General features: G+C 48.3%; 1 protein-coding gene across 1 annotated transcript; it reads right to left on the bottom strand.

The window, feature by feature from the left end:
- Positions 1-15,989: 15,989 nt before the first annotated feature.
- On the bottom strand, positions 15,990-17,651 carry LOC125398596 (ras-related protein Rap-2a-like). The gene has a single exon (XM_048431499.3). It carries the CDS (start codon positions 17,173-17,175, stop codon positions 16,576-16,578), a length of 600 nt encoding a protein of 199 aa, XP_048287456.1. The 5' UTR covers positions 17,176-17,651; the 3' UTR covers positions 15,990-16,575.
- Positions 17,652-18,485: the final 834 nt, after the last annotated feature.

Below are 18,485 nucleotides of genomic sequence, written 5' to 3'. Positions count from 1 at the left end.
CAGTTCTTCAAGTATCTGCCTGTTCCTAGATAGCAAAAGTTAGCTGATAACTGAGGTTTAAACATGGAGAAAAACAGGTTTCTGTGTCCTGGAGCAAAGAATTGGACAAGGACATGTAGAGGTAGGGACAACTTATCAAGGGAAAGAGCACCTCCAGGAGGGGAGTGGACCAGAATTGGGGAGAAAGGCCAGTGATGTGGGATGTCCTTCTGTATGCTGTGAATATGTTTTATTACCATTGATTTACAAAGAAGCTGATTTGGCCAATGGTCAAGCAGAATAGAGCCAGGTGGGAAATCCAAGCAGTGATACAGGAGAAGGGTGGAGTCTGAGAGAAGCCAGAGCCGCCCAAGGAGTTACATGCCAGAGTACCACTGGTAAGCCATGGGCCATGTGGTGATACGTAGATTAATAGAAATGGGTTGATTTAAATATGAGAGCTAGTTAATAACAAGCCTGAGCCATTGGCCAACCATTTATAATTAATATTAAGCTTCTGAGTGGTTAATTGAGAACTGGCAGGTAGGAAAGAAACCTCAGATTACAGTACAGAAGCTCAGTGACCTCGAGCTGAAAAAATGGTGTCCTTTATGAGTCATTTGCACATCATACCCTTTTTCTGGGAGTGCTCTGTCTGGTGGCAGTGGTGGCTCAGTCTTTCTCTTGTCATTGGTTTCTTTCATATGCCAATCTCACGGCTCCCCCAAACTCTCTCTCCCTACTCTCTGGCTTCACAGGCATATGAACGACAGCTGTCCTCCCCGGTGAGACAGACGCACAAGCTCCAGATAATACCCCAGTTTCCAGGACACACAGGGCTGCTCTGAGTCTCCATGCCCTGTCCACGGTAGTGACTTTACACCAGAAATAAGGATTCCCCGTGGGCCCCTAGAGGAACCAGCTTTCCACACTGGAGACTTCTGGGGGGAGCATAAGGCCTCCCTGCAGACAAAGTCACTCCTGCCCCATCACCTCCTGGAACTCAGCAAATCTGGAGTTTTTGGGGGGTGGGACAGTGAGGTTCCAAGGCCTCCTGGAGCCTGGGCTCTGGAAACAGATGGAGGACCAAACCTCAAACATCTTTAAGATCAGAGTGCAGTAAGACAGCAGAAGCATGAGAGGGCTGTCCCCAATCTCATGGGCGATCTTTGGTCTGTTCCTCTACCTCTCAGACTTCCATTACTGAGTACTGCCTGCTCTCCAGACCTCTAACTGGGAAAGCATGGTTTTCTCCTGCCCATCTCCCTCCTCTTGGCAGCTTCCAATATCTCCAGCTTGTCCCCTCTCCTTTCTTTTCCTCTCAAACTCCTGAGTCCGTTCTAGACTTTCCTTCTGAGTATGTTTTTAAATTCTTTCATCTGGGATAAAAACTGAAAATCTACAAAAGGGACTATGTAAAAGGATTCTGTGTTCCCCAGTGACAGGATTCTGACTGTTAGTGTGACTGCAATCATTTCATAGTATGTCTGTGACCAGATATCAGTGCAAACCTGAATAAAGTAAGGTTTCATTTTTCAAGTTATAACCGTCCTAAAATGAGGTGGTCACATGTCTGAAACTACCTTTTGCTTACAGTCATTAAGAAACTGGAAAGTATGGTGGGCCACGCCTTTAATCCCAGCACTTGAGACAGAGGCAGGTGGATCTCTGTGAGTTCAAGGCCAGCCTGGTCTACATAGCAAATTCCAGGACAACCAGTACTAAGAAGTTGTGTTTAATGCTTTCCTGATTTTATTAACCACACTCTATACTTACAACAATTAAATATTTGCTCAAGTACTAAGAATTACCTATTTAATGTGTCTTCACGAAAGCAAAATCATTGAGCTTCCACCCACAGTGACTTCTCTGCAGACTTTATGGTGTGTTCACACTTAGAGAGATTCTTTCCCCTTGGGTGGTCTATCATCCTGGATTGGCCTCCTGGTGCACAGGAAAAGATTTGTTCCCCTTGGCTGGTCTATCATCCTCCTGTCCGGCGTACACTCACACGACCCTGCGCTTGTTCTGGGGGCGACATTTAGTGCTATCACTGGACAGTCACTGAAGAACCAACTTGAAAAGCGATTCTACAAGGCTTCCCACACAGTAAAGCCTACTAGCAACCCTGAGCTGCTGCAGCCAGCGTGGTCAGCCCGGGAATGCTGGAGAAGGGGCCCCATCCTGCCGTCCTGATCCAGGAACTGCCCTGCTAGTCTCTTGCTTTCAGCTTTCACAGATGTCAGCATCAGAAAATCCAGCACAAGCGAAGTGACTTTACGATTGGGTCGCACACACTATTATAAAGCGGCGTTAGCTGGAGACATTTCGGGCCGCATCAACTACTCTTCAACTTTTCTTTCTTAGGATCCCAGGCTAGCCTCAAGCTCATGAACTTACTGTGTACTCAAGGATACCCTTGAGCTTTTGAGCCTTCTGCTTCCGGCTCCCAGGTGTTAAGATTGCAGCATGCACCGCCCTGCCCAGGTTGTTCAGAGCTGTGGCTCAAACCCAGGACTTGGAGCATGTTAGGCAAGCCCTCTACCAGCGGAGCTACAACCCAGGCCTTGGAAGTCAGTTCAGGGCTGGAGAGATGGCTCAGCAGGTTACGAGCATTGACTGCTCTTCCAGAGAACCTCGGGTTTGACTCCCAGCATCTACACGATAGTTCCAACCATCTGTAACTGCGGTTGCAGGGGACCAGACTGAAGCTCCCTTTTGACTTCTGGGACACCAGGCACACAGGTGGTGCATACACACAGACACAGGCAAAACACTCACTCATGCGTAAAATAAATAACCCCCCAAAAAATGTTTAAAATAAAGTCAGTTCAAGCCAGGCAGTGGTGGCCCACGCCTTTAAACTTGAGAGGCAGAAGCAAGAGAATCTCTGAGTGTGAGGCTAACCTGGTCTACAGACGGAGTTCCAGGGCTACACAGAAAAACCCTATCAAAAAAAAGCAAGTCAGTTCAGGATAGGGGCTAACTCCACAAAGAAAAGGAGGAAATGCACTTAAACCTGCAAATGCATTTTTTTTTTGCTATTGGTATTTTTTAAATAGTATTTTATTGCTATTGGTATTTTTAAGTAGTATTTTTTCTTTTTTCTTTTTTTTCCATGACATTTATTGAACTCTACATTTTTCTCTGCTCCCCTCCCTGCCTCTCCCCTCCCCACCTTCAAACCTCCCCCAAGGTCCCCATGCTCCCAACTTACTCAGGAAATCTTGTCTTTTTCTACTTTCTATTTCCCATGTAGATTAAATCTATGTAAGTCTTTCTTGGTGTCCTCATTGTTGTCTAAGTTCTCTGGGATTTTGGTTTGTAGACTGGTTTTCTTTGCTTAATGTTTAAAAACCACCTATGAGTGAGTACATGTGATAATTGTCTTTCTGTGTCTGGGTTACCTCACTCAAAATAATGTTTTCTAGTTCCATCTATTTTCCTGCAAAATTAAAGCTGTCATTTTTTTCTGCTGTGTGGTACTTCATTGTGTAAATGTACCACATATTTCTTATCCATTCTTCAATCAAGGGGCATTTGGGTTGTTTTCAGGTTCTGACTATGACAAACAAAGCTGCTATGAACTTAGTTGAGCACATGTCCTTGTGGCACGATTGAGCACCCTTTGGATATATACCTAAAAGTGGTATTATTGGGTCTTGAGGAAGGTTGTTTCCTAATTTTCTGAGAAATTGCCACACTGACATCCAAAAGGGTTGTACCAGCTTGCATTCTCACCAGCAATGCAGAAGTGTTCCCTTTTCCCCACAAACTCTCCAGCATAAGTTGTCATCGGTGTTTTTGATCTTGGTCATTCTTACAGGTGTAAGATGGAATCTCAGAGTTGTTTTGATTTGCATTTCTCTGATGACTAAGGATGCTAAACATTTCCTTAAGTGTCTTTCAGCTATTTTAGATTCCTCTGTTGAGAGTTATCTGTTTAGGTCTGTACTCCATTTTTTTAAATTGGATTATGTGATCTTTTGGTGACCAATTTCTTGAGTTCTTTGTATATTTTGGACATCAGACCTCTGTCTGATGTGGGGTTAGTGAAGATCTTTTCCCATTCTATAGGCTGTCGTTTTGTCTTGTTGACCGTGTCCTTTGCTGGAGTAGGGGGCCTTCTGTCTATGTGTTACTTTCATTGGTCAAATAAAGAAACTGCATTGGCCTTTTGATAGGACAGCAGCTTAGATAGGCAGAGTAGACTGAACAGAATGCTGGGAGAAAGCAAGCAGAGTCAGGCAGACGCCATGGATCTTCTCTCCAAGACTGACGCTGGTTAGACTCATGCCGGTAAGCCACAGTCAAGTGGCGATACAGATTATTAGAAATGGGTTGAATGTGAGAGTTAGTAAATAAGAGGCTAGAACTAATGGGCCAGGCAGTGTTTAAATGAATACAATTTGTGTGTTGTTATTTCTGGGTAAAGCTAGCCAGGTGGCCAGAAGCCGGGTGGCAGGAAGTGGACCACCACTCCTTTTACAACACTTCGCTTTACAGAAGCTTTTCAGTTTCAGGAGGTCCCATTTATTTATTTATTTTTAATATTTATTTATTTATTTATTATGTATACATTATTCTGTCTGTGTGTATGCCTGAAGGCCAGAAGAGGGCCCCAGACCTCATTTACAGATGGCTGTGAGCCACCATGTGGTTGCTGGGAATTGAACTCAGGACCTTTGGAAGAGCAGGTAATGCTCTTAACCGCTGAGTCATCTCTCCAGCCCCAAGGAGGTCCCATTTATTAATTGTTTCTTTCAGTGTCTGTGCTGCTGGGGTTCTATTTAGGAAGCGGTTCCCTGTGCCAATGCATTCAAGTGTACTTCCCACTTTCTCTTCTATAAGGTTCAATGTGACTGGCTTTATGTTGAGGTCTTTGATCTATTTGGACTTGAGTTTTGTGCATGGTTATAGATATGGGCCTATTTTCATCTTTCTACATGTTGATATTCAGTTATGCCAGCACCACTTGTTAAATATGTTTTTTATCTGATATTTTTTACTTCTTTATCAAATGTCAGGTGTTCAAAGATGTGTGGATTGATATCTGGGTCTTCTGTTCAGTTCCATTGGTCCTTCTGTCTGTTCTTATGCTAGTAGTATTTTATTTTAAATAGTATTTTATTACTACTGGTATTTTTTTTTAAAGATAGGATCTCACTATGTAGTGCAGGCTGGCCTCAAACTTGAGGTAATCCTGCCTCAGCCTCCTGAGAACTTACTGATTTATAGGTTTGAGGCATCACAACTTGATTCTTGCAAACACAGTTAATAGCTTCTTGTCATTGCTTAGCATTCATCCATCAACTATTTTGTCTAAATTTTTGAATATTTGAAAAGTGATCAGAACCTAGTCAGAAAAAGAATGTTCAACACACAGTACCCTTTACAGTCTTTTCCTGGGGTCTATGGGAACCCTTTCCTGAAAACCTCCCTTTCTGTTAGCTTGGGAAAGCAGTTATATGTGGTTCATTTGAAAAAGATTTCCCAGCCAGTCATGGTGGCACATGTCCTTAATCCCAGTACTCAGGAAGCAGGCAGATCTATGCTAATTCAAGGCCGGCCTGGTCTACATAGTGAGTTCCAGGACAGCCAGAGCTACATAGTGGGACTCTGTCTCAAAAAAACGAAACATCAAACAGGCTTCCTTTGGGTTGGTCTTCTCCTCAGTCAGACCTAGCTTTAATCAACTGGACATGCCCCAGTATAGAGGAGCACCCACCCGAGCTCACCATCCTATTCCAACACACCCAATGGGAGAGCCCTGCCAGGAAGCAGAGCTAGAGCACCAGCTGCTCTTCCAGAGGGCCCCCATGATGAACTCCAGTTCCAGAGGATCAGATACCCTCTTAAGCCTCCCCAGATACCGGTACACCCATGCACATGAAATCACAATGACAACAAGGTGATGGCGTCAGCCTCCCCATTCCTCAAACAAAAGCAAAGATCTGAATCCTTGGCATCAGGCAGGAATGGAGGCCCAGCACCCAACTCCCACTCTAGTTGGTTCTGTAAAGCCCTTCACCCACTGGTCAGGTCCCCTATACCTTGTGTAAGGGCTTCCAGCTAACAATCAGAAGGGACAGTGAAGGTGGTGTTGCTCCACTCTACTGTCCCTAAGGTCCTTTGCACCCAGGGCACACGGGGGCACACAGGGTACACAGGACACACAGGGCACACAGGACACACAGGACACACAGGGCTCACAGGGCACCTAGGGCACACAGGGTATACAGAGCACACAGGGCACACAGGACACATGGGGGCACACAGGACATATAGGGTACACAGAATACAGTGTACACAGGACACACAGGGCACACAGGACACACGGGGCACCTGGGACACTCTGGGCATAAGGGACACACAGGACATCCAGGGCACACAGGGCACATAGGGCACACAGGGTACACAGGACACACGGGGCACATGGGGTACACGGGGCACACGGGGCACGCAGGACACATGGAGCACACATGCTACCCAGGACACACAGGACACACGTGACATAGAAGGTACACAGGACACATGGGATACACTGGGCACACAGGGCACATGGGACATACAGGGTACACAGGACACGTGGGGCACATGAGGCTCATAGGGCACACAGCATAAATAAGGGTTTTAGGGCACATAGGGCACACAGGGCACACGAGGCACACAGCTCACAGGGCTCACAGAGCACATGGGACACTCTGGGCATAAGGGGCACATAGGGCACGCAGGGGACACAGGGCACACAGGACACATAGGACACACGGGGCACACAGGGCACACACCTGCCCCTTTAACATGAGACTTCTTTCCAAAGCTGTCCCCACTCCTAAAGTTCTTTTGGAGGCTTTGGGTCAACCAGGGAACTTCACAGAAGAGCTGGATAATATTATGGGGGGGCACCCTAGGTTCCAGGACCCCAGCCTCTCAGAACATGAGACCTTGATCTGAGAAAACACACCACCTGACCCTGATGCATCCTTTGAGCCTGTGGACACCGTGGTCACTCTGGTTGGGGGTTAGGAAGAGATAGAAGCAGTAGCCCTGACCTTCCCTGTGCTTTCCTCTATACCCAATTGGCCTTCTCCAAGGTGCTCTCAGATCCCTATGGGTCCCCTGTACCTTCAGGACTTGATAGGAAGCTGGGGGAGGATAATGACAATGGTTATTATGAATCTCAGTGAGAAGAGTGGGGGGGGGGGGTGAGAGGAGGCTGCCGCCCTCACTGGGTGTTGGGTCCTCTGTGAACTGGGCAGTTGGTATTCCTGCTTCATCTCTGTGCAGACAACATTGCAGTGGGACCTGGCTCTTGTCTTCCTTTGTAGGTTGGCGTGGTGAACTATAATATCTGTCTTTACCAGGAGAGCACCAGAGTCTTGCTGAGGAAGCCGGGCTAGCTCAGGTTGTCAAACTGCTGTCCTGTCCCCGACAGATAGGCATGTGTTCAGATTGGGGAGCATGCGATCTACTGTGTCCAAAGGCTTGGAAACGCTGCTGTACTAGTGGGTGGGGTTGCAGCAGGTACAACCAGTTGACGATTCTCTTGCCCACTCCTACTGTGACCTCTCCCATAATCTAAACCTGTGACCTCACAGGGAGGCCTCTGTGCCCAGCTGGCATTGAGGCCAGTGCTAGAGAGTCTAGAAACAGAGACCAAAGCCTGCCAGTCCCGTTGAAGGATAGCTCTAAGGGACGGATAAGTCCACAACCCAAAGCTGGGCATCAGACACTTCATCTAGGCTGAAAGTAGCTTCAAAATGAACTTTCACAGGCTCATGAATAGTTGTTAAGACTTGAAACAAAACTAGAAGATTATGAGGTGCCCAGAGAAGAGAGATGGAGGATGAGATTCTCTTACTGTTCAGCCAGTGCCAACATTGGTCACAAGACCATCCCAGGGACATCTACGGCAGGAGAGGATGTCAATAACAGGGTGGGAGAGACAGTCCTTCCTGTGCAAGCTGTCTTGTGTGTAGGGCCTGTGTGTAGGAGTCAGCCAGCCAGGCAGTGGGCTTAGCCTAGACTCAGTACACGTGGCTTCACCGAGCCTGGCTATTTGTCTGCACTGTTGAGTGTTCAGTAATGCTGAGCCCCTATAGGGTCCAAGTGACAGCCGGCTGGCTCCCTGATGAGAAGTTGGCCCATTCTTCTGTCATGACAAGAGCATCAATTGTTCCCATTGGGTGGGATGGCTGTTTATTCTGTGTATAGATTTGTCTTCCCTGCCTGTGATGCTTCTGCCATCATCAGCATTCACAGACTCATTCTAGCCTCAGGATCCTTTAAGGCTGTAACATGATGGGGGCTGGCTTGTTTGTTTGTTGGGGCTTCTTTCCCGCCCTGTACCCCACAACCAGCTTGTTGGGGTTTTCTGTCCTGCGCAGCCCCCCAGCTGTTTAGTCCCAAAGTAAAATCACACAAGAGATCTTTATAAGTTATAATGCTGATTGGCCCGTTAGGTCAGGCTTCTTACTGGCTAACTCTCACATCTTGATTAACCCATTTTTCTAATCTATGTTAGCCATGTGGCTCAGTACCTTTTTCAGGGGGGCAGCTCGCATCCTGCTGCTTCGGTGATCTGGGCAGGAGTGGGAGGAATCGACTTCCTCCTCCCCAGAATTCGCCTGCTCTCCTCATTTCCACTTCCTGTCTGGTTTTCCCACCTACACCTCCTGCCTGGCCAATCAGCGTTTATTTAAAACATGATTGACAGAATACAGATAATTCTCCCACACATGGTGCTGTTCCGCGAGGTAAGTAGTTAGGGAAGAGAAAGGAAGACAAATTCTCAAAGATGCTGTGTATTTAATTGTTTCCTCATCGTAGCAAAACTCCTGACAGAGAACAACTTGAAGGAGGGAAGCTTTTGACTAACAGTCGGGAGGGGAGCTCTTCAGGGCAGGGAAGGCATGACCGCAGGAGTCTGAGGATTCTCACATCCGTACAGATTAGAAAACAGGAGGATTCTTGTACTCCTTGGCCCTGTTTTGTTCTGCCTGCTCCAGCCCCATGAAATGATGCCACTCACTTTAGAGTGGGGCTTTGCCCCTCTGTTGGTCCTCTCATGGACATGCCCAAATGTCTGCTACTCTTTCTTATCACAATCCAAATGAACCATTGCAGAGAGCTGAGAACTCTCTAAGTGCATTCAGCTTTGGCCAAGCAACTTCATATGCACGTCACTGTGTAATCAGGTGATCCAAAGAGCAGCTTGGGCCCCAAACTGCTCACAGAGCTAAAGAGTAAACTGATGACAGTCAATACAGTCAGCTGTGCCTGGGTCAAAGCTAAGAAAAGCTAAACATGAAGTCGTATGTTCATTTAGCTGTCATGCTATCTCAAACATCCTTGCTGTGCTGGGACCACACAGTCAGCCTTTACCTGACTGCTGAGTTGAAGCACGGTATTAGAAGTCAGGATGAAGGGGCCAAGCACATTCATCTCAACCGAAACAGAAGCAGCAGGTGCTGGAGGCCGGGCATGGTGGGGCATCACACGCCTTTAACCTCAGGACTTGGCAAGGAAAGGCAGGTGGATCTCTGTAAGTCTGAGGCTAGCCTGTGCACACAAGAGAGCCAGAGCTACATAGAGAAACCACGTCACAAAAACACAAACAAAAATACAGAAAAAGCAGGGCTTGAGATATGGCTCAGCAGTTAAGAGTTCTTATTGTTCTCTAGAGGACGGACATTTATTTCCAAGCACCTACATCGTTATGTCTGTAGCTCCAGCTCCAGTAAATCTTCTGGTCTCCACTAGAACCTGCAAACACATGAAAGAATTGCACACACATGCACACACACATGTTCACACACACACATAAATCTTAAGAAAACTAGGAACCACTAGACAAAACTGAACACCACCTCATGATAAAAACATTCAACAAATGGGGGCTGTAAGGAAGCTACTTTGACATAACAAAGGCCATATATGAAAAGTTAATTGTGAGCACTTTACTCAACGAAGAAGACTGGAGACTGGGTATGGTGGCACACTGGAAGCTGGGCACGGTGGCACACTGGAAGCTGAGCTTGGTGGCATGCTGGAGGCTGGGCACGGTGGCACGCTGGAGGCAGGGCACGGTGGCACACTGGAGGCTGGGCATGGTGGCACACCAGAGGCTGGGCACGGTGGGACACTGGAGGCTGGGCATGGTGGTACACAATAAATGATATGGGAATTTTTTAATTTTTTATGACTGAGATGAGACACTGAAAGCTTTTGAGTTGATGAGGGTCCTGATCTGACTTATATTTTATCAGGAGACTAGATGATAGTGGGGTAAGGACAAGAATTGTGAAGATGCTATTTCAATAGTTCAGATTGGAGGTAATGATGGCTTGGCTCACGGGGATAAAGGTAGAGATGCTGTGTATGATGAACGGAGTGTAGCCAGTATTATTTGTAAATGGTTTGTCTTTTTACTTTTTATTACCTATTAAGGCACTCAGATGGATGAGACGGGTTAGAAAGAACAAAGAATAGCTATATACATACAAGTGTATTTCATATAAAAATCAATGATTTGAATGATTTAGGTTGGACTCCTGACCACTAGTGTAGGTAATAGAGATTTGGTTTTAGATAGCATTTCAGCTTTGATTTCTGACCTTCCACGAAAATTAAGTATAATAATGTTTTGGAAATTTGGTATGGTATCTAGAAGGGATCAAAAAAATTTGAGACAGGTTTCACTGTATAGTCCTGGCTATCCTGGAACTCACTCTGTAAACTAAACTTGCCTTGAACTCACAGAGATCTACCTGCCTTTGTCTCCTGAATGTTAGGATTAAAAGTGTACACCTCTACCACCCAGCTAAATCAATTTTTAATATTTTCTTCTGTATGACAAAATTACATTCAGTAATAATCATGCAGTGATCAGCAGGCACTGGAGGCAGGGCATGGCGGTGCCTACCTTTAATCCCAGAACATGTGAGGCCTGGTCTTCATAGTATCTCAAAAAAAAAAAAAAATGATGAAAGGCCAGACCTTCTTCGGCAGGGCTTGGTTTTCATGCCAGGGCTCACGTTACCCTGGACAAAATGCATTTTTCATGTCTGCCTCAATAGACAAAGACTTCATGTGGCTGGCCCTTGTTGTTTTGCAGCCTGCCCACCCCGCCTCCTCGCAAAACCTGAACTTCACTCTCATCAAAAGCTCACTTAGCCTCCTGGCTTGGGGAAGTGCTTTGGAGAAGGTGGGTTAAACCTCAGGCTTCTCTATCTCTGGTCAGGGAGTTGATTTCATGGTAAAGGAAGTGAAGTCCATCCTGTGCCCACGGGATCTAGCAGTTCTACCTTTAATCCAACCCCCTAGGAGCCGCTGTGCAGTGGAGGATTGAGCAAGCACCATCCAGCCTCGCATTGAGCATCCGCAGATCCACTTCTTCACATAACTGAATGACTGTGCTGCTTCCACAGAGAAATCAATTTCTCTTCAGTTGAACTTATTCTTGTTCTCTTCTATGGCGGAGAGAGAAGCTAGGTTTCAGTGGCCACTGCAGCCACTCCCGAGCTATGATATCAATTCTGGACCATATTAATCACTCCAGATAAACCAAGATAGTGCCAGATGAATGCGTTGTGGCCTGAAAACAGAGCCCCAAGCTTTAGCCCGCAGAATTCTATGAAATATCGGAAAGGAGGCACACCAGAAGTGTGGTTCCCCAAGCACACAGGATCTCTTGTGCAGTATCCTGTGGTCTGCAGCTCCATGAAACTCAGAGATAGCTTGCCTGGTTCTCCCCCACCTCCACCTCCACCTCCACACAGTGGTTAGACTGGAGCTCCGGCCTCAGCAGTTCTCAGCCACACAGAAGGTTATGTCTGCCGCCAAGCCTGAGTTCAATCCCTGGTACTCTTATGGTGGAAAGAGAGAACCAACTCCTGTAAATTGTCCTCTGACCTCCACACACATACTATGTCAGATACATCTACAAATAAATGTTAAGGCCGGGCAGTGGTGGTGCATGCCATTAATCCCAGCGCTCGGGAGGTAGAAGCAGGCGGATCTCTGTGAGTTCGAGGCCAGCCTGGTCTACAAAGCGAGTGCCAGAACAGGCTCCAAAGCTACACAGAAACCCTGACTCCAAAAAACAAATAAATAAATAAATCAATGTTTAAAATGGGGTGTGTATGGCAGAGTTATTAGTGCTGGCTGCTCTTGCAGAGGACCCAAGTTTGATTCCCAGCCTCCACATGGTGGCTCACAGTCCTAGGTGACTGGTGCCTCATTCTGGCCTCCGAGAGTAATGTACTTATTTGGGGAACAGACATACAAGCAGGCAAAACATCTGTACTCATAAAATAAAATAACCTTTAAAAATATTTTAATGAACATTTTTTAAAAGGTAAAGGTCCTTAAGGAAGTTGGCATACCCAATCAATAGGACCTGTAGGAAACTGGGGGTATTGGTCCCTGACACACCAACGAAAGAAGCCCAAAGTAGAGAAGGGCTATTCTCAAAGACTTTTAGGGGTGTCTTTTCTCTAATGGGTTGACCTCAAATCACAGAGGTCCATGAAGGTTCTTGAAAAATCATCAGCATGGACGTAACCAGCGTGGACTAAAGGAAGGGGACATGTAGAGTGAGCCTTCGGGCCACGGGGGTTATACAGAAGTGTGTGCGAGCTATACATGGGGAGGTCAGCAGGATGGCTTGGAGAGTCTGTCCTTTTGTGTAGCAGTCATCTTGTTTCTGTCTTTCTTCACAGCAAAATAAAAGCAAGCAACACCTTCAGCCTTCCGCTGGGAAACCTCGCCAGGCCATGGGCTGCAGTGGGCCCCTTTCAATTTCCCACTGGGCGCAACAGGGCTAAAGTATGAGTTATTCTGCAATTCTCAGTAACAAATCATTCACTTCCTTCTGAGCCCTCTCCCACACCCGGCATTCTCAAAGTGCCTCTATCTGGAGAGCTTTTACCTTTGGCTACCACACTCCTCAGAGTGCGTGGTGTCTACATTTTCAGAGGTTTGCTGCCAGCAACCCCGATGGAGCTCTCTGCATGCTGTGAATATGTTTCATTATCATTGGTTAATAAAGAAGTTGATTTGACCAATGGCCAGGCGGAACAGAGACAGATGGGAACTCCAAACAGAGACACAGGGAGAAAAAAGGCAGAGTCAGGGAGATGCCAGTAGCCACAGAGGAAGCAAGATGTGAGGTAACAAGTCACAAGCCTCGTGGCAAAAATATAGAATAATAGAAATGAGTTGAGTTGTAAGAGCTAGTTAATAATAAGCCTGAGATAATATGCCAAACAGTTTACAATTAATATCAAGCCTCAGAATGGTTATTCAGGGACTGGTGGGAGGGAGAGAAACCTCCAGTTACAACCTCATCTAGCATCATAGCTATATTGAGTACCTACTGATGCAGGGGTAGCTACTGATACAAACATCAAAACTGTCTCGACCTCAGGGCTGGGAACAGTTATGTGTGAATTCTCAGTGTTCTGGGGATTGGAAACCTGGAGTACTGAGTTGGGTCTTATCTGATTGTGCCTCTGGGGGTGTCATCAGGACACCAGAATCTTCATGGCGACTGGGAAGAACCCATTTTCAGTCCAGTCTGGGAGGCTGCTGCTGACTGGAGACAACAGCCCCTTGCTGTGTCCACAGAGCCTGTCATAGCACGTGTGTGTTTTCAAGGGGGCAAGCAGGGCACAGGTTGACCCTTTTGTGGTGTGGTTTTGAAAGTGGCTTCCCGTCACTCAGGTCATTCTATGGTCTGAAATAAAGAGCTCTAACAGACCAGCCTTGAGACCGAGGTCACCACAGGGAAAAAATGCTGGGAAGAGGGCGTCACTGGGGCATCTCAGAGACTGCTGCCGCAGGGTGACATCGTGTTACCATGAGATAGTTACCAAGGCCGACTGTATGCACTGTCACACTGGAAAAGGAGTGGGTATTTCTCAGGAGAGGAGTGATGTCATTTTAAACCCCCAAAAGAATTCCCTACACCAGAGCAGCCCTAATCCCACACAGAGGGGAAGGAGCACTCACTGCCTTCCTCTTTCCCACTCTCCACTCCTCCAATTGACACCTGGCCACTTAGGGGACATACTCTTTAGTTGAACCAGGCAGGGCAACAGGGTCAAGCCCTGGGAAGGTCATTTCATCCCAGCCCAAGATGCCTGGCCTGGGAACTGTACCTGCAAGCGCTGAGCACCCTGACGACCCCTTGTGAATTCACTTTGGAGTCGGTTAGTCAGTTAGCCCCCTGCCACTGAAGAGACAGAGGCCACTTATGCCTGACATACAGATGTTAGAAATATATGAAGGAAAATCCTGGGGTGTATCTTTAACTGTGTGTGTATAATCTTGTATATATGCCTTTAAGTGTGTGTGTGTGTGTGTGTGTGTCCTAAAAAGTTGCTTCCTCTGCACTCCTGAACACACTCCTGAGGGCGGAGGAGTTGGCCTCACACCCTTCTCCTTCATTTGGTCCACTAGCCAGCCAGGAAGAGCCCTGGACTCTCAACTGGAAACTTGGATCTGACTGGGGGTATCTGAGGTCATCCCAGAAGTCCAACAGCAGAAAAGACTGGCTGGGAACGTTTATTGGATCAAGGCCTAATATTTATAAGGACTGGGATGCAGGGGTATACAAGCAATTTTGAAGGCCTCAGCACAAGCCAATGGAGAGTTGGAAGAGGCCACCCAGCTTCTAGTCCTAGGGCCAGCCTCCCTCCCTACCCCCCCCCCGCCCAGGCTAGGGACTGTGTTCTCTGCAGAGCCCTGTTCAGTGCATGGAGAATCTTAGATTCCCTCTGCTCCAGGAGCCGACTGGCTTTGACCATGGCCAAGGCCTGGAAAGCACTCCCCATTGTTCCCCCATAGTCCTCCTCATCCCTGAAATGGCCTTAGAGAGATGGTTGCGGTCTGGTAGGAGGGCCAGCAAGGGTGTGTGTGTGTGCCTCTGTGTATGTGTGTATCTGTGTGTGTGTCTCTCTCTCTGTGTCTCTGTATGTGTGTCTGTGTGTGTGTGTCTGTGTGAGTGTGATGGGTTGCAAAATGAGGCTCCTGAGCCAACCTGTCTCAGGACAGGGAGGAAGAGTGAAGGCAGGGCAACCTAGCCAGCTAGCACTCTCTAGGCGAATCTGTAGCTGGGTTCTCAAACATGCTCTTTACATTAAAGGGAAGAACTCTAACCTTCTATTAAGTATCATATATCATATAAATAGAAGTGAACCGAATCTGTCGCATCACTAGTCCACCTACTTCCCTTCCACAGAGTTAACTCTTTCAGGTCACAGGAAGGCTAAAGCTTGCTGGTTTGTTTTAGAAGCGCATTCCAATGGGTGGGGTTCCTAGAGTAGTTGAACCTAGGCTGCAGCTAGGGAGAACTTCACTGTGCAGGCACACATTCCGGAGAGCAGATTTTAAACACTCAACACTAGTAAACTGATGTGTTAAAGAGCTCCTGTCACAGGGAAATGACACAGAAAGACCCTCACATGGCCACCCACGTCGAGCTATTCAGTCAAAAAAAGTATGAATCTAGAAAACAAGAAAACACACACACACACACACACACACACACACACGCCCTTGGCTCCTGGAAGCACTTCCGTAGAAATACACCAGGAGATGGGGCGCTGCTCCTTCCTCCTTGAAAACTTTTGTTTCCTGGAAAATAACTCAAAGACAAGGTATGGGAAAACTTTAGGAATTAGAGACTGGGGAAATGGTTCAATAGGGAAATCACTTGTTGTCCAAGCCTGAGGACCTGAGTTCAAATCCCAGCCTGTACTGTAATCTCGGTACTCCTTTACCAAGATGTGCCCAGGAGACAGAAGAATCTGGAAGTCAGTAAACAAAAAACAGACACCCTGTTTCAAACAAGGGGGAACGGGAGGACCAAAACCTGGTTGTCCCCTTACACACATGTGCCCACATACATATGTACTAGCATCACACACATACAATAAAAATAAAACGCTAAAAAAAAATAAAGCTTTATGGATTATAGGTTTACACAGAAGCTAGAAAGACACATGTTAAAAATTACCAACTTCTAATTTTATTTCCAATGTAGGGACGTAGAAACCAACTAAATGTCAATTACAAGGCAGGGCTGAGCTATCTTTGTGTGTGGGCACAGTTGTCCCCCATACAGTATCCCCTTTCAAACCAACCCGGCATAAGTCATAGCTATATTTAGGAATTCATGTTGAGGAAAATCTTACTGTTGGATTCAAGGCTGTAAAAAGGAGAGTGAAAACCTCCTGCAACTGAAGAAAACCTGACTTTAGTGCAGACTTCCAACCAATCCAAAGCTCACAAGTTGCTATTTACAAAAATTAGACGGGGGTGGGGGTGGGGTGGGGGAGTTCAGAAACAAGCTGACTGAAGAACGGCCGTAAATTCTCTTTACAGAAAGATGCCATTTTTGGTTTCTTCTTATAGCACCGTCGGCGGTCAACGAGGGGAGGAGGGGGGAGTTGCAAAAGTTTTTGCCAAACATTGAAGAAAGACACGTAGGCAGATTGAAGCACCTTTTGGGATGAAAATATAGAAGCAGCCCCTTGTTTACGGTTCGGTAACTTTCTTGGAAAAGGCTCTGAACCGGCCGACAACAACGCACTAGCCAATGAACCTCTCGGCCGGCCACATCTCCAGGACGTTAGGGATGCGGGGAGCCTCCTGCACCGGCGGGGCCAGGGCCTCCATCTCGCGTACCACCTGCGTGAACACGCGGTCCACCATCATCTTGCTCTTGGCCGTGACCTCCAGGAAGGGGCATCGCCACTCTCGGGCCAGCGCGCGGCCCTGCGCCGTCAGCACCTGGCGCTCGGCGTCCAGGTCGGCCTTGGTGCCCACCAGCACCAGCGGGACGGCGCGCGAGCCCCGCAGTCGGCCCATGCGCTCGCGCAGCGGCCGCACGGCCTGGAACGAGGCCTCGCTGCACACGCTGTAGAGCACCACGAAGCCGTCGCTGTTCCTGATGTACAGGTCCTTGAGGGTGACCAGGTGCTCGGCGCCCACCGTGTCCACAATCTCCAGCAGCGCGGGAACACGGTTCACCTCGATCACCTTGCTGAACAGCTCCTCCACCGACGGCTCGCAGCGCTCGGGGAAGCGGCCGCACGCGAACTGCGTGGCCAGCGCCGTCTTGCCCACCGCTACGCTGCCGAGCAGCACCACCCGGTAGCACTTGGCCGGGCGCAGCACCAGACCCTCCATGGCCGGGACGAGGGGACTCCGGGAATGGCGCTGGGAGGCGGCGCGGGGAGGACGGGAGGGCGGGGCGCGAGGCCGAGGGCGCGCGCACGTCCCCGTGGCGCCCTAGAGGAGAGACCCACCCGCCGTCCCGCCGCCGCCGAGGGTCACGGGTCTCGGTCCCGCGTGTTTCTTCGCCTCAGCCCCAGCTTCGCGGCTTCGCTCTCCACCACCGCACGCTGTCCCGGCTGCAGCCTGTCCCACCAGCCCCTCTTCCGGGCCTCTTTCCTCCCGTGGGTCCCCCGGAGCTTCCCAGCTCTGCTCGGCACCCCTCCCACTCCCCGACCGAAGACCGGCTGGGGCCCCTCAGTCAGTCCTAGGCTGACTATCCCGACGGGGAGCCCCTCCGTTGACAGACCAGAAGGTAACCTGATCCCTTCCTGGCCAACCCAAGAAAGACGCGGATTTCCGCAGCATTCCAGATGCAGACGTGCCCACTCAAGGTCACGCTGCTCCCCACCGCTGCCGCCCCCCTCCGCCCCAGCCTGGGAGGACCCCGTGCTCAAGGGCAGATGAAGGAGAAGCCTGTCAGAGAGGTTCTCAATTCCCTCTTGGGCGTTGTGATCGCTCACCCTGGTCTCTTCTGCCTGAACTCTGCACACTGTAAACCACACAGCCTCGCCCACTGAGCCCCTGGTGACGACTCCTCGCCTAGGCCTTAGACTGGAGGGACCCAGTAACTTGACATCCATACAAGTGTGTCACTCTGGGGAAATGAGAATTCGCCCAACAGCAAGCAGAACCTGGATAGCCCCAGGCAAAGCCCATCTCCACCTTCTGAGACCCGTGGCTACTCACTGGCTACTGAGGAACAAGGCTGGGTCAGCTCTGGCATTGCTTCCCTGAGTGAACTCCCTTCTGCCTCCCGCAACACAGCTGCCTTGGCTGTCTTGCATTCTGGGGAAATTGAAGTGGTCAGCCAGAGGAATGTGCTTTTCTATACACTGAGCGGGAACATCCTCCACATACAGTGATTTCCAAAAAAAAGAGAGGTCTTACAAGGCATTCTGGGACAGCAAACTAGGAAAAGTAGAAACTAACACAAAAAATAAGTAACTAAACATTCCCTGAGACATTCATGCTCCATCCAGGTTCGACAGCTTCCTGTAGATAACGTCTGAAGGAACGCAGAGCAATTTACAGTCTCAAATGTCACAAAGCAAGCAAAGAAACGCCAGACGGCACAGTCACCCCAAATCTGTGATGTTGGCATTATCCGTCACAAAATAATGACAGTTTTTGTCTTAAGAAATAAAAAAGAAAATGTAACAAGA

The sequence above is a fragment of the Myodes glareolus genome, chromosome 11 (genome assembly GCF_982192425.1).
Source record: "Myodes glareolus chromosome 11, mMyoGla1.1, whole genome shotgun sequence".
In the NCBI taxonomy this organism is placed as follows: Eukaryota; Metazoa; Chordata; class Mammalia; order Rodentia; family Cricetidae; genus Myodes; species Myodes glareolus.
The sequence above is the reverse complement of the archived record's forward strand: the minus strand, read 5'-3'. Positions and strand labels throughout refer to the sequence as shown.